The sequence below is a fragment of the Microdochium trichocladiopsis genome (assembly GCF_020744255.1).
Source record: "Microdochium trichocladiopsis strain MPI-CAGE-CH-0230 chromosome Unknown B0I36scaffold_7, whole genome shotgun sequence".
Taxonomy (NCBI): Eukaryota; Fungi; Ascomycota; class Sordariomycetes; order Xylariales; family Microdochiaceae; genus Microdochium; species Microdochium trichocladiopsis.
The window spans coordinates 526739-549937 of NW_025763550.1; the positions used below are offsets into that span (position 1 = coordinate 526739).

The 23199-nt window shown below is 56.5% G+C and overlaps 7 protein-coding genes across 7 annotated transcripts; 1 reads left to right on the plus strand and 6 right to left on the minus strand.

Moving 5' to 3' along the window:
• Positions 1–1205: 1205 nt before the first annotated feature.
• Positions 1206–6336, minus strand: B0I36DRAFT_432625 (uncharacterized protein; the record flags this gene model as incomplete). The annotated part of the gene is made up of 3 exons (XM_046162637.1): positions 1206–5405; positions 5512–5907; positions 6116–6336. 3 exons carry the CDS (start codon positions 6334–6336, stop codon positions 1373–1375), a joined length of 4650 nt encoding a protein of 1549 aa, XP_046010132.1. The 3' UTR covers positions 1206–1372.
• Positions 6337–8305: 1969 nt separating this feature from the next.
• B0I36DRAFT_137410 (uncharacterized protein) lies at positions 8306–8689 on the minus strand. Its single transcript, XM_046148312.1, has one exon. It carries the CDS (start codon positions 8585–8587, stop codon positions 8381–8383), a length of 207 nt encoding a protein of 68 aa, XP_046010133.1. The 5' UTR covers positions 8588–8689; the 3' UTR covers positions 8306–8380.
• Positions 8690–11566: 2877 nt separating this feature from the next.
• B0I36DRAFT_137442 (uncharacterized protein) lies at positions 11567–12755 on the minus strand. Its single transcript, XM_046148314.1, has 2 exons — positions 12555–12755; positions 11567–12371 (listed from the first exon to the last, which is right to left on the minus strand). Exons 1-2 carry the CDS (start codon positions 12574–12576, stop codon positions 11746–11748), a joined length of 648 nt encoding a protein of 215 aa, XP_046010134.1. The 5' UTR covers positions 12577–12755; the 3' UTR covers positions 11567–11745.
• B0I36DRAFT_137441 (uncharacterized protein) lies at positions 12756–13643 on the minus strand. Its single transcript, XM_046148313.1, has one exon. It carries the CDS (start codon positions 13419–13421, stop codon positions 12936–12938), a length of 486 nt encoding a protein of 161 aa, XP_046010135.1. The 5' UTR covers positions 13422–13643; the 3' UTR covers positions 12756–12935.
• A 1527-nt stretch (positions 13644–15170) lies between these two features.
• Positions 15171–16664, minus strand: B0I36DRAFT_326905 (uncharacterized protein). Its single transcript, XM_046154397.1, has 3 exons — positions 16483–16664; positions 15345–16386; positions 15171–15287 (listed from the first exon to the last, which is right to left on the minus strand). The coding sequence occupies exons 1-3, from the start codon at positions 16503–16505 to the stop codon at positions 15264–15266; spliced, it is 1089 nt and encodes a 362-aa protein (XP_046010136.1). The 5' UTR covers positions 16506–16664; the 3' UTR covers positions 15171–15263.
• A 195-nt stretch (positions 16665–16859) lies between these two features.
• B0I36DRAFT_326907 (uncharacterized protein) lies at positions 16860–17946 on the plus strand. The gene is made up of 3 exons (XM_046154398.1): positions 16860–17112; positions 17226–17344; positions 17456–17946. Exons 1-3 carry the CDS (start codon positions 16996–16998, stop codon positions 17760–17762), a joined length of 543 nt encoding a protein of 180 aa, XP_046010137.1. The 5' UTR covers positions 16860–16995; the 3' UTR covers positions 17763–17946.
• B0I36DRAFT_270820 (putative Ca/Mn-transporting ATPase) lies at positions 17947–21732 on the minus strand. Its single transcript, XM_046151285.1, has 2 exons — positions 21202–21732; positions 17947–21116 (listed from the first exon to the last, which is right to left on the minus strand). The coding sequence occupies exons 1-2, from the start codon at positions 21382–21384 to the stop codon at positions 18081–18083; spliced, it is 3219 nt and encodes a 1072-aa protein (XP_046010138.1). The 5' UTR covers positions 21385–21732; the 3' UTR covers positions 17947–18080.
• Between the last annotated feature and the right edge of the window lie 1467 nt (positions 21733–23199).

Here is a 23199-nt window from a genome sequence, read left to right on the forward strand (position 1 = left end):
ACACACACGGCGGCAAAGATACGGTGGTAGCTCAACCAGCCTGACAATCGGAGGACGTCTGCCCGGTCTAGGACCTCGTTAGCTCGTGTACAGACCCAGGTTGTCTGGATGTTGTGACCTGTTGTGACTGTTGTCACTGAATGGCCACTGCCGAGGCGAAGAAGATGACGACGACGACGACGACGACGACTATGGTGCATGTCGCCCTCTGCGTCTGTCTTTCCCCCGTGGTATGACCATACGGAATCAGCCTAGTCCTTCGGTTCGGGAAATATGGAAGACAATCTAGACGTGCAGTTTCGCTTGAACCACCATGTAAACAACGGAGCACTGTTCCAAGCCAAAACGGCTCACACACACACACAAGTCTCGAAACTTTCCATCGTCAAAGGACTCGGAGAGCAAAGAACGCGGGGGCCCTCCCAAAGTAGACACAAATAGGATAGATATGCCAGTTTGGGGCATATCAAGTGCCTGGCAAATGAACGCCCGGCTTGGAATACGATTTCCGGCATACCGGTTGCTGGCAAAAACAAACCCGATTGGGCGGGTTTGAACAAAAAGCCATTAACAAACACCGAATACTCTCATTCTTCCGAATTACGCAGTTTCTCTGCTTTTTCTTTTCTCCTTTTTTCGTCTTCTCCTCCTTATTTTTGGAGGCCTATCTTCCCGCTCTGTATCTTTTTCTCCACCTCTCTCCCAACCCGCAAGTACGTTGATGGTAGCAAAGACAAGAACACAAAAAGTAAGATAATCGACCCCGAACCGGCTTAAGCCCGGGAACAAAGAGAGAGAGAGAGAGGGAGGGGATAGAGACAGAGAGAGAGAGAGAGAGAGAGAGAGAGAGCGGTACTGATTATCCCCAAACCCATCGCTACCTTTTTGCTTCAGAATCTGACCCAATGGGACCTGTCCATATACTTCCTCTCACGCATGCGAATCAATCTTCAAAAGCCTAAAACAGGTTTGTTTAAAGGAGAATGGGAGAGACGGGGGAGATTTTAATGGGGAGGATTATTATCAATGGCTTCAGGCTGTATCGCAATAACGGACAAGACAAACGGTCATAGATATTGGTCGAGACAAACGTAGACAAAGAAACTCAGGGCGTCACTTGGACCGCAACACAGCTACTTCTGGTTTTCAGAGAAGAGCAAATCAGATCACAATCTCACAGACAGCAATTGATGGGCTTGAAATCGTTACAGTCGCTTTCGGCGGAAAAGAATGTACTTTCATAAACATGTTGGGTATGGTACGGTACAGACGACATATGCAAGACACGCTCGATAATCAAAAAAAAGACCCAGACCTCCTCCTCGCTATATTTCCGTCGCGTTTCTCCCAGTATCCCAGGTAATGTCATCAATCACATGCGAGTCTCCTCGCGAAGCCTGCTCTTAGAGCCTTGGGCCGAGAGACCCGGTCCAGGCAGAAACATTGCACTCTCGCGTCGCTTGGCCCGGCCAGTAAAGCCTTGGTCTAGCTCGTCGTCGTGCTCCGACTCGTACAGCGTGTTGTTGTGCACGCCTCCTTGGTAGTCGTGACTGGATCTGCCGTAACCCTGCTCCTTCGCGCCGACAAGACCAGGGTAGAACGGCTCATAGCTGCTCATCCGTGGCGGGGGCGTAGCAGAGGGTCTCAGAGAGCCGTTGACCATGGGCGGTGGAGTTGGACTGGACCGGTGCTGCTGGATTTGCTCCAGCAGTCTCTGCCTGTGGGGGGACTCAGCGATCGGACCATTTCCTGTCGAAGGCCGGCGTGGAGGGGCCTCGAACGTGCTCCTTGAACCGGCATCTGATGCCTCGGGAGACGGAAGCTCGTAGGCCTCAGGCTCGATGCCGAACACGGCTTCGTAGTTACCCAGAAACAGGGCAAAGATGGGCGCCGGGATATTAAGCGTTGGCGAGAAAACAATGCCCACATTGCGAACTGTCATCTTGTTGTGATCCGCATGGTTGATGACCTTGATGAGAAACGCAATCAGATATTTGAGCAAGGTGGCGTTGGCTTGCGGCAGTCTCAGCGACAGCTCGGCCAAGGCAGCAATCTTCTCCTTGTGATCAGGCATCTCAGAGACGGCGATGAACTGCATGTGCAGATCTCGGGTGAGTATCGTGGTGGGGAGTTCTCGAAGATAGAGCTTCAGGAGAGATGCCACGGCGTGGATGTCGTAGTAGGTCTCGTCCGTCACGAGGTTTATGTCCCCCTCGGTGTTGAAGCGCTCGCGGAGCTGCTTGATGACCACATTCGAACCACTGAGCCGGAAGATGCCTTCCTCCAGAATGGCATTCTTGGCGTCCAGGTACTGGATGCAGCGGTACACGACGCAAGGCAGAGGTACATTCACGTCGACCGGGCCACTGTATCGAACCGCATCTGCAAGCTGGGCACCAAACACTTGGCGAACCGGGCCCCTCGGCTCGGCCTGGTTCACGCTGGGTGCGCTTGAGCCATACAATGAGTCCTGGTCATCGGTGGAAGACCTCGTCTTAGGGCCAAAGCCGAAGAAACTCCGCTTCCGCTGCTTCTTTTCCTCGTAGGTCGGGCCTGGAATTGCCAATCCTGCCTTGCCGCTCCACATCGTGGTATCAGCGATAGGCTGGGGGTCACGTGGGCCCGAGATGTTGAACGTCGCCGACAGCGGTGCTTGCATAATGTCCGGCGTGGCTGCTCCTCTGGACCTGGGTGGCGCTCCTTCGGGTGCGTTCCCTGCCTTGGCGGAATCATAGCTCATGCCGATGAGGCCATCCTGGCTGCCAGCATGAGGGGCATGGCCCTTGCCAGAGTTGGGCTTTTTCTTGACGGTCTGCCCACTACTCTTCGGAGCTGAGCCTCCGGATCCACGCCGCGGAGGCGCCTCGGACGACTGAACCGAGGATGTGTCATCCTTGCCGGGCTCCACATAGTCGATCCAGTGCAGCAAGGTCTCAACCCACTCGTCACGCTCCACATCGCTCTCAGCACAGAGCACATGCTTTACGTGACTGGAAGAATCTTTCTTCTTTGGCTCCAGGACCAGAAAGGCGTGGCGGTACTGGTTATCAGAATCCTCGCCGTTGGCGCCGCCAGCTTCGTTGTTATGCTGTGATTGCTTGCCAATCTGGGCTTTTTGCAGCTTAATCGTGCCAAGATGGGCACCTCCAGGGGTCTCAAAATAGCGAAGCTGGGGTCCTTCGAGCACAAAGAACCGTGCCTTCCAGCCGCCAAAATTCTTGCCACGCTTCGTGAGGTATCCTGTCTTGAACGGGCGACCACCAGGACCTTTCTGCTGCTTGCCAGACTCCTCAGCCGCAGCACCAATCATGGTGCCCATGTCGTCCGTGTTCGGAGGCAGCGCGTTTGTAGAAAGGTACTTGCAGAGCTCAAGCGCGGTCGCGCTGTCCAGGGGTGTTTCCAATAGCTCGTCCAGATACAATTCCAGTACTTGTCGTCGAGCATCGAGCTTGGCGGGGGCGTGGCCAGTGAAAAGCGACCTGTCCGGCGTCTTGGCAGTGAAAGCTGGGCACTGCTTCATGCGAGAGTCCAGCCGTCCGAGCGATGTCGTGTCCTTCTCGACTCGCCACAGCTCACCACCCTCGGCACGGGAATAGATGGCAAGTGTAAAAACTGGGTCTTCTTCCAATTGTGTCAATGAGATCATGCTTGCTCTTGGGGGCTTCATGCGAGATGAGGCCACCTTCACCTCAATCGACGGGAGAGCATTAGGGGGTAGCAAGAGGTCGGGATACTCGTCTGTCTTGAATCCGTTGTATATCTTCGTCCGCGCGGTGGGGCTCGGGCGGCTCGTGGGTGGACTAAGCTGAGGGGCCTCGACAATCCTCTGCATTGGCGCGTCTGGCTTGATCGGCGTTCCTCGCTGAACGTCCGTCGACGAAGCCGCAGACAGCGGCGTGTTTGGCGGCAAGGGGATGTTCTGTCGTGGCGGACGCGGCGAGAGAGGAGCCGGAGGAATGCCACGAGGTGACAGCGGCGGCGAAGTTACGGGTGACTTCAGACCCATGGGACGCGGGCTGGCGGGAAGACCTGGATTCATCATTGGAGCCGTCAAGGTCGTCTGGCGCACATCGTCATCGCCATTCAGCACGCCGGCAAGGGACGCGGAAGCGTTCTCACGAGCAGTCGCTGGCTGCAATCCCGCTATCCGAGGGCCGATAGGCATAGTCTTGGGGCTCACTTCTGACTCAGCCGTCGTTGGTGTGCCAGACTTGTTCTTGCCCGATTGGCTTCTCGCTTTCGCCTCCTCTATGGCTAGAACCTCACGCATGCGATCATCCTCTTCCCTCGTCCGTCGTCGGCCACGCTTCTCAGGAATCGGGAGCTCGTCAACCTCCAACAGAGAGTCATAATCTGATTCCGAGTCATTGTCAACTTCTGGTGGCAAGGTCGGAGAATGCTTCTCCTTCTTCAGCTGTAATGGCGCAGGTGGCGGTTTCCTGGGCGGGGGAGCCCCAGGCGGTGGGGGAAATGTCGGACTTCCTGCACCAAGAATCGGGGTCCCTTCGGTGATAGACAGCGAGGGCAGCTGACCTGGGGGCTTTGGAGGTGGCATTGTTGGTGGTGCGCTCGGCAGACTTCTGGATGGTGGCAATGTGGCATTATAGGGAATCTCTCTGCTCGTGTTCGCCGTCTTCTTGGAAGCCGCTGCAGCAGGATCCTCTGCCTCGTGGTCGTAGTTATCTAGTGCGTGCTCTGACGCCTTTGGCATAGCCGACCGGGGATCCAGAAGCTCTCCAACAGCCGAGGGAGGTCCGTTGTTGGCGACCTTGTCTGCGGGAGGTGTGATCGGATATGGTGCTAGAGCCATGTCGACCGGGGATTCTTTCGCACTGTCGGGCTCGTCCAGGGAGTGCACGGACTTTGGTGATTCCACAAGCTCTCGGGTCGCGTTAATATCAATGCGGGGGATGACGATTGGGCGAAGCTGGGGGTTTTCCGACTTTGTGGGTTGGTTCTCGGACGCCACGATGACCTCCTTGAGCTTTTTCCTATACTTTTCCTTGTCCTTTAATGCCCTTTCGAGGTCCTTGTTCAAGCCGAGAATCATGGCGCGCTGTTTGTCGACCAGGCGCCATAGCTGGGCGTTTTGCTGCGAGTTTGCTTGCTTCTCCTTGAGCAGGTACTGGATGACGGCCTCTGGGCTTCCAGCTGCAGAAATGAGAGTGGCAATCTCAGTCCCTCCAGCTGTGGCATCGGGGCCGCCCTGTTGGGACCCATTCCTGCCAGACATGGCAGAAAGTGCTGAATCTATCGATGAATTCCGCGGCGCGCCCTTGGGCGCCTCTGACTTGGTCGAATTGCCCGCCATCGTGGAAGAGGGCCCAGCAGAAGCACACCCGACAGGCTGCGTGCTTATTGTTGGGCTCGGTGGGCGTGGGGTATCATGCGAGGATGTGCCGGGTCTGTGAAACGGGATCGAATGGTTCTAGATTAGCTTCAGGATTTCTTGGATACTGAGGGCTGGTGGATTCGTTGCCATCGCAATCTCCAAGGATATTGCAAACGTACTCGGAGTGTTCAGACGTGGGCGAAATCGGAGGCGAGGGTGTGTCTTCGAAGAAGGAGGTTTCGCCTAAGCTGACCGCGTTTCCATTTGCTGGAGCTGTTGTCGGCAGTGCGCGCGGCGACGGAAGTGGCGCGGAGGCGAAGCGAGTTTTGACGTGCAGGTCGCGGCCTCCTGGCGAGAACTGCGCGCTTCTCGGGCTGGCGCTCGGGGGAGGAGACAGGACAGGTCTCGTGTGAAGCGGACTCGGTGCGCTTTTCCAGTGCTGACGACTACTGCTGACCCGGCAGGCGAAATGACCATGAATTAGCACCAGCTGACCAAGGCGGTACACAATGTCGATGGAGGTGGTGTTGTGCGAAGTCAAATCCCCACAGCTCAATGTGTGGTCACACCAGGAACTAGAGTTGTACAACAGCTAGTCCGTTCGCGCGCGCTCCTCGAGGCGCCAGGTGGTTTGCCCAGGACACAGCAGAGCATTAGGAGAGACGGGAGGAGAGTGAAGAAGGAGCGCATGCAAATGCAGCGAGCTCAAGCAGCCAGGGTGGTGAGGGAGGAGGAGCCCTGGCAGCGTGAACCCTGCAGAACATGGTATCTAGCGGGACATACCTGGGAGGACGGTTGCTGGGGACTGGCGGAAGGGACGGCGAGGGCGGCCCAGACGGCAGGAGATTGTTGTCGAAGCGGGCTGGTCGTCCGGGGACGGTTGGGCTGTCGTGAACGTCGTGAACAGGGGCGGTCCTGCCGGGCGGAGGAGATCGAGGCAGGCGGTCTGGCGAGAAGTCGTCGTCTCCACGGCGTAGGTATGAGGGAGAGGCAGGGTGCGACATTGCGGCCAGCAATTATTAGAGTGCGGCCCAAGCCTGCTCTGCTGCTGTGTGGATGTTGCAGGTCCTGCCCGTGACCTTGCTCGGATTCCAGGGGTGGTCAGATAAGCCAGCCAATCCACGGAGCCAGGCACGGCCGGGCGACAAGAGGCTGACGAGGTTGTCTGGTGGCAGTGGCAGAGACAACCCTGTCTTTCGCCGCTCGTCTCTTGTCTCCTGTTCTGCTGAGGAACGAGATGGTCCGGGGGGCGGCGGGGTGTCGTCGAGGGCCTGAAACCGCTACGTGATTGACAAATCTGCATAAGACGACCGTCTGAAAGAGGGGTCTCCGCCAGCGTTGCACCAGGCCGATCTTGCAAGGTCGGGTCGGGTTCCCTGTCCTTGTCGTTGGTTGTACTGGGAAGAGAGACGCAAAGGGAACAACAATCTCACGCAATCAGCTCGCCCACCTTCCTGTTAGCAAGATTGCCCTCGCGGAAGCAATGGAGGTAAATGCAACAGTGGTCAGGCCCATTCCAGGAATAGGGGTTATTAATCGGCAGCCTCGTGGCTCGGGGCGGCACCCACATGCAAACCGGCTGGCTGCCCCCCCTGAGTCGCGGCCCAGGATTAGTCCGGTAGTAGTGCACTCCTCAGCAGCAGAGAGTGCTCAAAATAACAGCAGAAGGACGCATAATCCACGTATAACAAGATAGCCCATCGTCACCTCAGTGTTGTTGTGTGGGACAATACTCCGCATCCGCCTTGGATGTACTGCATGGTGCTATGGCCGGCCGGACGCTGCATGCCTGCACTTTCTGGAGCACAACGCGCAAGGCAGGGCTGGGGCCCGCGGTGGATTTGTGTTGCAGGATATCTCGGCAAGCAAAGAAAATATGCATCGTGCATTAGGGGCGAGGGAGGGGCCGTGGGGCCGGCGAATGAGGAGGCCGGTCAGCTGCAAAGGACCAGGCACGGCGCACTTTGACATATCCCAGTCCAGGGGCAAACACTCCTTGGGGTCTTGGCCCAGGCCACGCCGCCGGGCCGAGCACTCAGACAGTCATGACACTGCTGCCGTGACTGTCCGTGTGAGTGGCATCAGAGAGAGAGAGAGAGAGAGAGCTATAAATTGATTAGAGTGACGACGCACACACAGGGCAGATCGCCAAGTATTAGACGCCCTGCCCTGGGCCAGATGGCGTCGGTCCTGGGAGGTTCCGCACGGGGCGCTTCGTGCGTCCGGCGCACATCCGCGATCCGAAGCTGTGTGCGTGCAAGTCGTGACTAACTGTAGTGCAGTAGTGTCGTCGTCGTCCAGTCGTCGACTAGAATCCGGCAGAATCGCTGGCGTCAAGACGACTCTGTGGCACAAGGACACAAAACCTTCAACGGTCCGCTGTCACAGGCGGGAATAAGAAAAGCGGCCCCCCCTCCTGTTCATGTGCTCGGCCATCCGAGCTTCGAAACGTTTCAGTCGAGGTGCTGTCCGCTAGCCCGAGCGCGGACCATTTATTAGGAAGGTAGGAGTTTACGGATGAAATAAATACCAACTCGCAAAAGCAGCAAAAGGACTTGGGCAGCTGAAGCAGGACCTTGCTGGCGTGAGTGCCTTGACTTTTGGCGTGGACCTGCCGAGCCACGCACGCCCAGCTCACCCCGGATTCTCGCAAGCGCCGCCGCCCCTGTGCATCAGGGCGACGCGGTCCCTGGCGATCAGGCGAGCTTGGCGCACGGGGCTGCCACTGCCCGGGCGGGCTGCGGTTGGGATCAAGCAGCCAAAGGTTTGTGCCGGCCGGCGGATGCATCCATCCATCCCCCAACGACCAACGGCCGCCCCGTCGTTGTCGTTGTCAACAAACAGCCCGGCCGGGGGGGCGGTTGCAGAGATTCGCCGCGCTGCTGGAGAATGCGCCGTCTCAGATCACTGTCGTGGCGGCAGTCAATTACGATGCACCACAATAGTTACGGTACATAGTAGTATCAAGTCGAGGAGGCGGATTCAAAGAGGCACTTGACCTGCTGAGTGGCCCCTCGGATCCCGTCGACGCAGACCTCATCTCGACATTTACTCATTTACATAGTGGACGTACACATCTGCTGGTCTCGCACGCCCGTGCACATTGAACGCCGCTGTGCATTGCTGGCAGCATGATGATGCCAGGAATGTGCACGAGAGACTGGCCAGACTGTACGGGCAGAGCGCAGTAGCCTCAGCCATTGTTGCTCGTTGGCGGACCTCATTCTCCAGGACAGAGACCACTCTCTCCCACATCAATCTCTCTCGTGCTGTTCGTGTTCCTCTTCTGGCGTGTCTGGATGCTGATCATGTCTCAGATTGCGGCTCAAATCCTTGTGGGACGGCGGCGCATCTGCGTATCTACGGCAAAGTCCTCTGGCAAGCTACGCTCGCAGTAAAGGCGACGTGGGCTCATTCATGATTGAGGTGACATTGACAGTGGGATGCAACGCGCCCTGGGCCCCCGGCCCGACCAGGACCCCCCTGTGACTGGCAACACCAAGCATCCAGCCATTCAGGGTCTCGATTTCGGCCATAGCTGACTCCCCACGCCGCCGAGGCGGTGTGGGTGCCACGCGCCACCAAGGACGATGAATGGCCGCCACCTTTCGCTCATCTTGCGAAGCGCTGTTCGACATCTTGACCACAGCCCTCCCTGAGGTAGCCAATGGACGCCGCGCCCGAGGAGATGGCGAGAGTCGACGACAAAGACCAGCGCTTCTTTGTGAGACGCGGGTCCATGGCAGGAGTGCCGGGCCAGTCATCATCATGGTCAGATTCCGCACCATCACTGGTAATACACAGCCAGGCCCACACAAATTAATAGGCGCATGGCCGCCCTCGAGGACGGACCCCCGCGTGTGGCTTGCTTGCTCCCCTCGCAATTGCCGGAATGCAGGTCATTGCGCTTTCGTCCCTGCGGCGGCTCACTCTTTGTCTCGCTCAGTGCATGCCCCCCACCTCCTGCAGACGGGCTCCTGTCTGTCTGGCCGTGCTGCCCCTGCTGCTTTCATTTCATGCCACAATGGCGTGCGGGAAAGCTATGTCTCTCCAAAAAGGCATGTCCCCGCCGCGGCCGGCTCCGACTTGTCCAGGCATTGCAAGTGTGATTTGGTGTCTCGGGGGGGACACATGTTAAAAATTGTGAAGCCCAAGCGTCCTCAAAAACTCTTGTCTCAAGGCCCATCACCACCACCACCACCCCACAACGTTTGGCTGCGGGTGGTCTCGCTGCGAGACACTGCAAATGAGCAGCAATTGCGTTCCGGCAGATAACCGCAGGCTGTGAATATTGCGTCTGGCTTTCATTCGCGACGCACTGACCTAGATAGGAAAACACATGGAGAGAGAAACCTGGCATTCTTGGATTGGAAGTCCGTCTAATTCAACCCAGATTTACTGATCCTCTGACGAAGCAAAAAGGAAAATCAAGCACTGGCCGAGGCATGCCTCACCGACTGTTCTGGAATTCGCTCGGCAAGTCCCGATGCAGCGGCATGCGATGACTGTGCTGGTAGCTGTACGCCGGCCACCAATTGCCTGCATGTATCTTTCAAGACCTCCCCTGGGCACCACCGTCCTGGGTTGTGTCTTGTCGCTTCTTTTTCCGACTGAGTCTCCATCTTTGTCCCAATCAGGTGGTTGCCCAATCTCGAAAAACATGAGAGTGAAGACATATTGCAAGAAGAGCCGTTTCACTCGAGTAAACAAGATTGCACGTTGCCAAATGCAGCCGTGGCCAACTACCGCAGGGCAGCGGGTCATTCTCACACAAACCGCCCCCGTCCGCTCTATAGTTTGCAGTTGCGACCCTAAGATCTGCTCGTCTCTGATGCATAGAGTATGAGCAAAACTCTTGGACAGATTCAACTGATACCTCAATCGAGTCGACCAGGGGGGCCCAGCGAATGTTGTTTTGGTCTCATTGGGCTGGCGAGGTGGTCTGAAAGCCCGCGGGGAAGTTTGCCGACAGACAGACAAACATGGCCTATGACCGACAGAAGCAAGCGCCTGGCAGTTGGCCGGGCGTGATTACAAGAGTGTTTTCCCTTTGGCGATCCATATTCTCTGCTAGCTTTTATAATACCAGCTTTGATCGTCATATTGCACTACAGGACATACCCTGTTCATTTGGAAGTCGTGTGAGAAGCGTACATGGCTGTGAATAGAACCATGCGGATGAAGCATCGCCATTTACATTCACCAGAGGCTTTAGCGATTCAAGTGGCTTTTCGCGCGAGAATCCGATTTGCTCTGGAGTTCGACCTACTTATATTCATTTCCCGATCCCGATGTTGTGTTCCGATGTGGACCCTCCATCTCGAAGGTGTCTCTGGCCGCTAGAGGCCACCAGATTCGCACCATCCGTCACGAAAGTGATATTATCCATTAGTGATACAGTGGGCGGGCACTGGAAGCATTGTCGCACGGGATTATGCAGTCCAAGGGGGGGTTTATCTTGGAGTCCGGACGTAATTCCCAGGGCAGCAAAGGCATAACACCGCGGCTGGGCACAGAAAAAGAAGAAATAAAAAAGAAATCCCTAAAAGTAGAGAAAAAGTTTATTAGATAAAGAAAAAGGAAAAATAAGGTTTGACGCACCAACCCTTGGTAAAATGAATGCGACTCCGCCTTTTCAGAACCCAATAGACAGAAAGCGGGAGCGGCTAAGGCTGCATGATAAACCCATGGCTTCCAAAAAGAAAATTCCCAATACTCCTCGTCACCGTTATCATTTGCGATGGCGGTGACGCCGTTCACCACGTTGTGTGTGTGTATGTGTCGTGATGAGGGAAGAATTCTTCTTCAATGACCAAGTTTCGGCATGTGTCGTGAAGTCATCAAACACATCCTTGCTTCTCTTGCTGTCTTTGTTACAAATTATCCTCTGTCTGTCTTGTCACAAACACTATCTGCACTACCGATGTGCAAGGTACTGTCCTGTCTTCGAGGGCACTGCCAGGGGATATCAAAATTGCCTCGACTCCGCGATCGTCGTTGTTATTTTGCGTCATGGCAGTTTAGCACTTAAGAGGATATGGTATGCCCACTCCTAATTCCCCTAATCGCAGCGGTCAAGCGAAAATGAATCCAAAGATAGAATGTTTGCTCGTTTTCTGGCTTTTATAGTCATGAAGTCGTTTCATACTGTGTGGTACATAAAAGTATGGGATCCGAAGGACGAGAAAAATGCTGACAGATTTCCAGCTTATAAGCCAATATATATAAATGAATCCAAAGACAATGCTCAACTGCAACCACGCTTAGAGAAATTCCCGGCTCGCCAACCGGTTGGTGCATAAGCACTTTCGCAGCCAAAAAAAAAGTTTTCAAAAGTTAAACGACCCCCTCAAAGTCACAAAAGCCCACTGACAAGAATGAAGGATAGGCGTTCCGCCCTTCCGAGGCGCGACTTAGTAGTCGATATACCGCCGGTGGCGGTGGTCCTCGATGACAATCTCGCGATCCTCCCTCTCCTGGTGCCGCCGCCGGGGCGCGTCCACGTAGCGGAAAGTCTCGTACTCGGGCTCTGTCCGCACGGGTACAGGGACGGGGACGTGCACGGGATACGGGACGAGCTCGCGCTCGCGCTCGATGTAGACCTCCTTGCTGCGGCTGCGGGAGTGGTGGTGGGAGTGATGCTTGTGGTGGTGCTTCTTCTTGGACTTGCGGGACGATCTGGAGGAAGCCACTGAGGGCTCGACGTCGACGGCGATGACGTCGATCGGGGAGTCGTCCTCGACGATGATCTCGGAGGGCGGCTCCGGGATTACCACGGGCGGCGGCGGTGGCGGCGGCGGCGGAGGGAGGACGACGACTGGTGGTTCTGGAGCGGGCGCGGGCGCGGGCTCTGGCGGCGGCGGCGGCGGCGGGAGATAGAGGACAGGAGGCGGAGGAGAGGGTGTGCGTGGCCGAGGTCTTGCTGGTGGTGGGATGACGGTGGTGATGCGGCGCTCCAGGGTCATGGAGCCGTCGGTGGGCGGTTCCATGTAGAGCACCTTTTTGTACTTTGAGTAGCGCTTCTCGCGTTCGCGCGGGACTGTGGTGGTGTACATTGTGTCAGAGGTTGTGGTGGCCGTTGATTGTTGGAGGGTTTGTCTTTTGGTGGCGGTCGCTGTCCACGTCTTGTCGAGCTTTGCCAAGCAGATGGCAGAGTACACGCACTGGTGCAGGCTGCGGATCTGGAGATGGAAAGGGTGAAATGACAATAGAGGAGGCTAACCTGACGAGGTGTAGAAGTACATGGTGGTCTGCTGGCGTGCGGGGACGGCCGAGATGTTGTTATATGCCGATCGATGCGGGTGGGCAGCGGGCGTTTGGCTTGGCTGGCTGGCCGGTGAAAGTGGATGTCGCTTGTTCTACGTCACGACAGGAACAGGTTTGGGCGCCGCGGGTATGGGAGGGCCTGCAAGTGCCGGCTGCAAGAGGATGAGGCAGCAGGGCAGTCCAGGGTCAAAGTTGGGATGCAGAACAGAGTCACAGGCAACAACAACACGACAGACAGAGGGTCAGCTGCCCCCAGTTATATGCTCTGCTCGCGTTCTGCATCCAGCTGCCCGACCTCCACATGGCCCTCAGCCATAATGGCCATGGAAACACATCGTCACTCAGGCATCGGCTGTGGTGGTGCGAGGGGCTGGTCGGGCAGGTGAGGCGGGCGGGCAGCGAAGCCTCGACAAGAACCAAGGCCGGTGCCAGTACGAACCAAGGGGCAGCCCTGAATCGCCAGGTTGTCCCTGTCTAACGTACATAGATCTGGGCTGGCCCTTGTCGGTGGTCTGGTCCTCTCGAGTCGAGTCCCCTCTTTTGCCAACAATGCCGATTGTTCGTTCTTCTTTTCCCTCTCTCCCATCCACAGCCCAGCCAGGGCCGGCTGACCCACACGGCGTCTGACCTGCCCAGATGACGTTGGTGGCTTGCCCCGGCACCACCACCTGCACTCACGCACAAACAGGGCCCAGTCGGATCCCGGCAGGGGTCCACGGCCAGTTACGAGAAACCCCAGAGCCTCGGGCACCAACACCAGCCTGACAACGGCCCACCCTTGTTTGACCCGTTTCGACGATAACCTTCTTGAGTCTTCCACCATTGATGAATTTGAGATATAGCTTCTCCGGCCAATAGGCGTGTATAAAACTATGGTTTCTTGGTTTCGTACCAAAAGTTTCAAACAGAATGAGGGGCTATTTCTGCAGGCTGGCCGCTGCCACTTTCCTCTTGTGAAGCTATATCGTCGATATTGCCTCCTCCCATCTTCTACTTCCTCCCCATCAGACTCCCTTATTCTAGAGCACGAACACTAACCAGACTCTAAAGCTCCAGCTCTATTGGGGGTTGAGGGCCTCGGGTGCTCGAGAATGCCAAGTCAGAGCTGCATGTTTCTCCGCATTGGTGTCGCAACTAACTACGGAAAACACACGTAGTCACCGGGGGCGGTGGTCTCGTACCTTTGGCCTCTTCGATCCTCCTCACTCCGTCTCGGAAGTTGAGCCTGGAAGCAGTGTCTGTTCATATGGGAAATGAAATGCCAATAATCAGGGCGAGTCCTGCCATTTGATTTCTTGGGCAATCAAAGCATGCGTACCTTGGCAAGTAGGAACAAAACTTGTAGAGATTTGAGACAAATGGGAAAAGCATGGTGTGGTGCAGTGAACTTGTGCGACGAGGGGCAAGTTTTCGTGTACCAATCGCATGTTTAAGAGAACTTTGACTTGACCTTCAACAGTGCCGCAACTCTGGGAATGCTTCCAAGATGGTGGGGGTGAGAGCATTGGATCACTATGAGGACAAAACAAGTCATAGCATCCACCAAGCATCTATCAAACGAGTACTAGAAGGCAGAAATGACGCCTCACGCCAGGACCTTGACAGGATTGGCTTTGATGTGCTGCTGCAAGCCAAGATTTACGACGTAGACGGCAGTCAGGTCTGGCCTGAGCTGTACAACGTAGGCATTGTACTTGAAAGCTTAGGGGCCACCAGTAGCGAGCTTGGGCCCGAGCCGGCCTGCCCGTCGAGCCATTTCAGGGCGCACGTACACGTTGCGCGGGGACTGGCCGACGTCTGCGTCGCGGGCCGCCAGCTCAGTGTGGTCTCAGAACCAGGTTTTGATATGCCAGATCGTGCGAACGCCGTTCGTCCGCCAGTTGGCGCCCGCGCGACAATGAGGGTCAGGGAGTCTTGGCAGTTTCTGATGAGGCTTGGAGTTGCTGCGCCGAGGCTGGCTTGTTGACGATGCTCTCCAGGTAACGGCCGACAGTGTCAATTCTCTGCTCGAGCACATCGTGGTTGTGGTGCAGGGAGATGCCCGTCCACGCGAGCCCACAGTCAATTAGACCAGCCAGTTCTCAGTCTCCGCGTGTCAGCGTCGTGTCCCGGAGTCGAATCGGTGGATGACAGAATAACGGAACATTCTGAATGTGGTTTACCTTTTGAGTTGCCTCGACTCTCTTGTAGCGGAATGCGAGAAAGTCGCGGACGCTGGAGAGATCAAATACAAACAGGCCCTCGACCAGGTAGCGCGTGCGACTCACAAAGGTGCTCACAGTGTTGAGGGCAAAGCGGATGACCTTCACGCCCACCTTGAGAATGAGCTTCAAAATGGGGCCAACCACTTGGAGCGCAACTTTGACGACGCCCTTGACGGCCGTCTTGAGCAGCTCCATGACATCTCCAATAGCCTCACCAACAGCCTTGCCCCGTATCTCGCACATGAAAGTCGTGCCTCTGTTTTCGAATCTGCGTATGAAATTTGCAACGAGTTGGCGGCTCATCGCCATAGCTCCCACCAAACATCAAATCACTTCCGAACTGTCACATTGGTCCTCTCTAGAAGGAATGTTTGAACAACCAGAATCCAAATGTATTGGGTATCTCGTATGCCTTATTCTATAGGTTGAGAAAATCGATCCGCTAATGCTCGTGCTATAAATCAAACGGGCTTGACCATGAAGATCTATTGGATTCATTAGTGCTTCGCTTCTTGGGAGGTCTTAAGATTTGGCAAGCTTACCTGGTTCAACGACTTCATATCGGCCATTGCCTGCCTCTTAGACGCAATGTTTCGCGATCTCGCGTAATGCCGTGCAGACATAGCTGTAGGTGTGGAAGTGCCAGTCTCGACTGGGGTGGCGGTGCCGCTGGCGGCTGGTGTGTCCACGACCATCGGTGTCGAGCTTGCGGTGGTATCTTCGGCCTCCAGCTTCCTCCGCTTCTTCTCCTTCTTCTCCCTTTTCCGTCGCTTCTCGGCCTCCTCTGCATCTGACGTGGCGGCACTTGCGGCGGTTTCTGCCTCCTTGAGCTTCTTCTCCTTCCGCTTCTTCTTCTTGTCCTTGGCCTTGGCAGACTCCTCGTCAGAATCAGATGAGCTCTTTGACTTCTTCTTCTTCTTCTTCTTTGACGATTCGTCGGTTGAATCATCCTCGTTCCCAGCCGCCTCACTCTTCTTCCGCTTCTTCTTGTCACGGGACTTTTCTTTCCGGCTCTCCTCCTGCTCGTCGTCTCCGGCCTTCCGCTTCTTGGACTTCTTGTCCTTCTTCGATGACGACGCGTTGACCTCAGAGTCAGAAACATCCTCCTCTTTCACCTTGACTTCCTCAGCCTCGGTCTTGATCACATCCTCCTTCTCCTTCTTGGTCACCAGATCCTGCATCTGGTCGCCGGCGAGCAGCCCGCCGCTGACAAAGCGCATGAGGCCGAACTTGTTCTCGACATAGAGGTTCGTCTTGATATCGGACCGCACCTTGCGCTCCTTCTCGATGCTCTCCTCCGACTTGCCGTTCAGCCTGCCGAGGAGGTCCTTGAACACGTCGAGCCCCGTGCACTCGTCGCTCTGCTTCTGGCGGATCTTGGCGCCCAGGCCGAGGAAGTCGTCCTTGACGACGACCTTGATGGGCGCCGAGCTCGCGGCGGTGTGGTAGCTGGCGTGCGCGGCGTCCTGGGCCCCCAGGTTCTGGCCCGGGGTCCAGCCCTGCGCGCGCAGCATGCGCTGGCCAAAGGTGTTCTCGTTACGGCTCCATTTCGTGTTGTTCGGGTCCTCGTTGAGCTTCCGCTTGCTGTGTGAGAAAGAGCAGGTTGCTCGTGGTTAGCCAAGATGGGAAGGGAATTGCGACGGGCCGAGGGAGTCGGTAGGCGACGTGACGGGCGCTTACTTCTTGGGGCCTGCGAGACCCATGGTGACGTCTATGAAGGATCGCAAAAGACAATAAGGATTCTCGCTGAACAACCAAGAAAAGCGAGCGGCGTGAACAACTACTCCGGCTGCAAGGGAGACCTAGGGACTCGTCGCAGGAAAAGAATGCGGATATGGATAACGGGGGACGGGAAGGCTGGTGGGGCGCTGCTGGTTGTGCCAAAATTTTTGGAAAGCGTCGCAGGGTCGATAAGCCCAATCAGAGGCAGTCGAGTCTCGACCACTTGTGGGGCCACGCCAAGCCAGGCCCCTGTCGACTGCCGCATGTGGCGGATCGCTCCTTCCCCAGGTTCCTGGCCATGTAAGTCGAGCTTGCCCAGGTGTGAGGACGTGGTGGAAGCATGTGCGTGTGAGCTGGAACAGCTCGAGGACCAAGTCGAACAACAGGACAAAATTTCGGTCATTTGCGTCTATCGCATGTACATTCGCATCGGATTGATTCTGCCACCTTCACACCTCCTCACTCTCTACCATGATGGCTCGGCCACGGCGATCGAAAGCTGCAGTCGCAAGTGACCCAGAAGATGCATCAGACCACGGCTCGCAGGAAGACACAATCGGTGCCGTGCCAAGGGCCATGCAAAACATCGTACGCGACCCGTCCAACACTGCCTCATTGTATTGACTGGAATATTGTACTTAATTCGCAACCGGATCCCTAACCATATCTCGCTCTTTTCGCCGTGACCGAAAATTGTCCAGGACACTCTCAAAAAGACCCGCGCCCAGAACCAGGCCGGCATCAACCAAGACTACAACGCCGCTCTAGACATGTGGACAAAACAGGTCCGGGATCATTTTGCACGCCAGACGCAAGAGATGTATGTTTCGGGTTTCTTCAGACTTGCCATTGTGGGATCTGCGTACTTTGTCCATCCGATTTACCCTGCTTCTTAGGAATCCCACTGACTAACAGCGGCCCTTTTCGATAGGGAGAGAGTCCACACCGACACAATTGCCCGCTTCACAGCCGCCGTCGAGAGAAAACTCGCCTGCGAGGAGGCCATCGCGGAAAGGATCAAGGCACTGAGCGAGGACCGCGCTCACCTCGCCATGCTGATCAACGCCGTGTACACTGGCCGCCGGGAGCTGGCAAGGGACGCGGCGGCTACGATGATGCACGACGCAGGTACAGCGAAGACCACAGGCAGAACAGCAAAAGCCTCGAAGCGAACGGGACTCGGCGTGAGTGGAAGCCGAACTGTCGGTTTGGACTACACCAAACGGAAGGGAGCTTAGCCGATCTCGTCATGTGCTCACCGAAAGGGAACCCCTTTGAAATTGGTGGGATTCTCGGAGACCTGATAAGTAACGACATGTGTCAGGTCACACTTCATGCCACAACCACATCTATGTCATGGTACACCTTTAATGGAGCATGTGAAACCATGGACAGCAGTGAATCATGCAGGCGCACCTGCGGATTTCATGTCGAAAACCTTGTTATGCTGATGCGATATATACTTTATGTATGCTCTATGCTCCCCCAGAGATCCAACCATTTTTACCTCCATGCCTGTGCACAGCCTGTCCCCCATTCAAACCATGGTCCTGTGATCAGACGGCCTGGCTATACGCGCCAAGCCGCCGCCGGCCGTACTTGTAGTACTTTCGCACCTCGTCGGCCCAGAAGACTGTGCTCGTCAACATGACGAGCCTCACTAGGTCGAGGAAACTAATGGCCTCAGTCTGGAAGACGTCCTGCAGCCAGGGAAAGTAGATGACGAGTAGCTGGCCCAGCAAGGAGAGCGCGACGGCCCAGTTGAAGAGCTTGTTGGAGAAGACGCCCACCTCGCCTCGGAGAATGGACTTGCTTTCCGACCGGCACGAGAGGGCGTTGAACATGTCAAACAGCACGAAGCAGGTGAAGGTCATGGTCGTGTCGCGGCGATCGACGCCGCCGTCGGCCATCTGCGAGATGTATACTGCCATAGTACCCGTGGTGATGATTGCAGCTGACGTGAGCACACGTTGCAGCAATGCTCGGGTGAGGACCGGCTCTGTACGTGTGCGGGGCGGGCGCGACATGACATCCGGATCAACCTTTTCTACGCCGAGCGACTGTGCCGGAGGGCCGTCCATAATGATGTTGATCCAGAGGATCTGCATGGCGTTAAGGGGCGTTTTGAAGCCGAAGCATGTGCAGAGCAGCACAAGAGTGAGACTCGCCACACTGGTACTGAGCTGGAAAGTGATGAAGTTCTGAATGTTGTTGAATATGCCCTTGCCTTCTTCGATGGCGCGAAGGATCGTCTTGAAGCTGTCGTCGGTAAGGATCATGTCAGATGCCTCCTTGGCCACATCGGTACCGTTGAGGCCCATCGAGATGCCGATGTCGGCCTTCTTGAGGGCGGGGGCGTCATTGACACCGTCGCCAGTCATCGCAACAATGTCGCCACGAGCCTGCAGAGCTCTGATGATCTTGAGCTTGTGGTCCGGGTTCGTGCGCGCAAAGATCGTCGTGATGCGAAGGGCGGCTGCCAACTCCTCCTCTGACATGGCGTCGACCTCGTCTCCAGTCAGGACCGGCTTTACAGCAACTTGGCTCGACGTGTGCTCTCGTGCAGTGGCGATGTGCATGCCCAATTGCTTGCCGATGGCATATGCCGTCGTCGCGGCGTCTCCAGTTATCATAATGACCCGGACACCACCGCGCATCAAGCGACGGATGGCTTTCGCTACCCCAGGGCGTGGGGGGTCGCTCATGCCGACAAGGCCGGCAAAGGTCAACCCTGTATAAACGTCGTCATCACTGCCAGTCGCGCTCCCTGGCGTGCTACTACGCGTAGAGTGACCAATTCCTCTGGAGGATCTGGTCACTGTGCCGCTCGCGAACGCCAAGACTCGCAGCCCAGTTTCTGCCATTGTCTCGGCAGCTTGCAATGCCTCCCTGCGGCGTCTCGAATCCATGACGACTTCGCGACCATCAGCAGTCAAGTAGCTATCGCAGGCATCCAAGACTTTGTCGATTGACCCTTTCATGTATGCATGGCCCTTGTCGTTGCTCCCTGACGCAGCCCCGATCACGACGCCCATGCATTTTCGCTCAGAGCTAAATGGCATTTCAGAGGTGCGAGGGCCAATGGAGTCACGGACATCGTGCTCCTGGAATCTGTCCAGCAGGTCGAGCATGGCCACATCCGTAGGTTGGCCCACCCATCGCGACGTCGGCGTGGGATCCCGGCTTTGCGAGTCTGCATATATCGTCCTTGCTCCATGAGCAAGCCTGGCATTGTTGGCGATGTTGCCAATTCTCAGAATACGGACTGTGGCGGGGTCTGGCTTCTTTTCGTCCAGATCCTTGTCTCCGTCGACACTGACAGCATCGGGCACGCCAAAATACCACATCTTGGCGGCTGTCATGTGGTTCATCGTGAGCGTTCCAGTCTTATCCGAGCACACCACATTGACGGAGCCCAGCGTCTCCACACTTGGCATTTTGCGCACAATGGCAGAATGCTTGGCCATCCGGTGAACGCCAAGAGCAAGTGTCACGGTGACAATGATTGGAAGACCTTCAGGAATAGCAGCAACAGCGAGAGATATGGATATCGTGAAAATCTCCAAGACCTTCTTGCCCTGCAACAGTCCCACGAGCGAAATTAGTGCAATAATGCCGCCAGAGATCTTGGTCAGCTGGGAGCCGAGCTCGTCCATGCTGAGCTGTAATGGTGAGCGTGGACTCTCAGTCCCTGAAACGCTCGTCGCTATCGTGCCAAATAGCGTCTCCCCTCCGGTGGCGAAGACTATCCCTTGCCCATGGCCGGACTTGACCAAGGTGCCCATATAAGCGATGTTGTGGATAGATTCATCTACCGCACCACTTCGACCTGTCCCATTTGTTGCTGGAGGAGCGAGTGTCGCGGGGCTAGGCTGGCGCATTATACCCAGGCCGAAACCGGAGTGTGAATCTGACCGTTGCCGCCCGGTCCTTGTGTCGGCGGTGACTCTGACCGGCTCCGTCTCTCCCGTAAGATTGGACGCATCGATTGTCAAGTCAGACGCCATGGTAACGCGAATGTCTGCGGGTATCCGGTCACCTGTCGTGAAAAGCACAAGATCGCCGGGCACAAGCTGAGCAGCCATGACTTTGGATGACGTGGAAGACATCATCTCCTCTCCCGGCGTCTCTGACCCTCCTGCAGGATCTCTATCGCTCGGATCGTTGACTGCCGGGGGCCACCCGGATGGTTTCGCGGCATTCAGAGGACGAGGAGGCTGTGCCCGGACGAGGTGGGCATGGTTCGGTACGAGGCGGTCGAGGGCTTCTATGGACTTTTCGGACCGATATTCTTGGACAAACCCGACGGTAATGACTATGGTGACAGCAACCGTAATGCTTACGGCGTCGTCCATGTTGCCCACGAGGAGAGACGCAAAGGCTGATACGAGGAGCAGAATGATGAGTGGCTCCTGGAATTGCTTCAGGAATCGAAGCCAGAGGGGTTCTGGTGGTTCGTGGGGAATTTCGTTCGGGCCATGGTTTCGTAGCCGTGTGAGTGCTTCGGCTTCGGTCAGGCCGTTCGCTTCTGAAGTTTGCAATCGAGAGGCTGCTTCGGCAGGGGTCATGGTCGCGAATTGGTCCGCCATAGTCTATGTAGTAGTAGAGCTCGTCAGCAACTATAGCCTGCACCGTTGGGCCGATTGTTTTCGGGGGGGGGGGGGGTAATGGACGTACTCGTGACTGTGCCGATGTTGTCCGGATGTGGCCGGGTCGCCTGGAGGAAGAACGAGCGCGGTCTTCCGGTGATGACGCCTCGTAAGGATCGTAGCGGTCCTTGCCAACCCCTTCTCCGCCAGAGACGGCGATCGGCAGCAAGGAGCCATCGTGAGCCTTCTGGCCCGAGAACGGCCAGGACATGCTGCTTACGACGATCGGCTAGGAGCGAAGCGCAGAGATTGACAGCATCAAGGAGAGGAGCTCGAGGCTAGACTCAGAATGTTGAAGTAGCGACAGCAGCGCTCAAGTGCATGGCCGAACGGAGGATGTGATGCGCTGCGTGGAGGTTGTTGAGGACCACACGATAGCACCGGGCGAACGCTGGGCCACAGTTTGGAGGGCGCACCACGATTGGCGACCTGGCGTCGTGGTGGAACGGTGGAAAAGTTGTTACAAGCAAGGGATGGGTGAAGGGGACTTCAGGAGTTGATGTTGGCGATCCCGGCAAGGAGTGGTGCAGCTAAAGTTAAGCTCCGGGCTGGCACTTGGAGGCGCAGATCTGGGCGTGTGGAACACGTCAACGTGGTTACTTCCAAGCCCCATCCAGATTGTTAGATTGCTGTCTTTGGCTGCGGAACGGGTTGCATGCAAGGCCCACGGGCCTGGGACCCCCTGTGCGCCCGTGTGCAATAGTCAAGTGTCTCTCGAACCGAATATTAGACTTTTCTCCTCGATATATTGCGTAGGAGTCTACAGGTTGTGCCACCTGGACACTGGGATTTGGAGATTTTCATTAGTTAATTCCAGAAGATGCAAGCAGAGATGCAGTCTCGAAGTCGAAGTCAAGGGCAGTGCACGTTGCAATTGGGCAGAGAGCATCGTCGATGCGCTTGAGCAGGCAGCGCAAGATGTGCCGTACTTTCAGGTACACTGCATCTGCATTCAAGGAACCTTCCATGCTGCGGCGGAGGAACGGCTTCTGCGCGCGTTTGTTGCTGGAAGCACACCAGATTGATCCCTGCTTCTCAGCGAGCCGCCGCAAGTTCCGGCGTTGTAGCACTGATATGTCTGAGTACCGTGATTGTCTTCAATTTGAGCCCGGCAGAGAGAAGGAACTGACTGCCGCAGCGCTCGAGGCCACATCGACCGCTCTCCTCCTGCTCGTCATCTCGTCACAACTCTGTCAAAGCGGAGTGGCATCTGCAACGAGAACAAGCAGCAAAAAGGCGGGTCACGGCCCCAGAGGAGCCAATGGATGTCCAGAGTCGCACCATTGTGGGGCCACCCGTCCCAGTTCGTCATGCTCGCGCACCGCAACTGGGCGTGTCCACTGCCAGCCACTGCACATGGCAAACCCCCCCCCCAGCCACGTCCTTTTCGAGCCCGTTGCTGGGCGGTGGGCCCTCCACCGACTGGAGCTGCCTGAGGAGCTGCACCCGGCCCGCCGAACACAACCCCCCTTGGTTGCCCGCCCGTCTCCTGCCCTGCCTGCCCTGCCTCTTGACCTCAAGTCCTCCCACCTGCACCAGGGCCACCTCGCTCGCGCGACCTTGCCGTCTTTCCCTCCCGTCACCATCACCACCACCGCCACCTCCCACAGCAATCTCCCGTGCGCGCACCGGTCTCCTCGTTGCTCTGCGCCTCCCGGACAAGACAATCCTTACTGTCTTCCCGCATCTTCACACTCGCTCCCGTCGCATCCGGCGCGCTTTCCTCCACGCGCAAAACGGCGCGCGTCCTTGCTGCGGCCGTTTTCATTGCCGTCAAAAACGGCGCTAGCACACGCGCTGTCGTGCCCGTCACCCACAACAACACCCGGCCTTTGAGCAACCACGTTCCACCACGCGCCCGCGCCCGCGCCCGCCACGTCGATACTCGCATCCATTACAACACTTTTGCAGCTCCATTTGCAATCGCGAATTGTCGCAAACTTCCCGTCTAGACATCTCTGCATCGTCAGGGTCCCCCCTGCTCGGTGAAATCTGCAGCGTCGCGCATCCCTCCAACGCGTGCCTC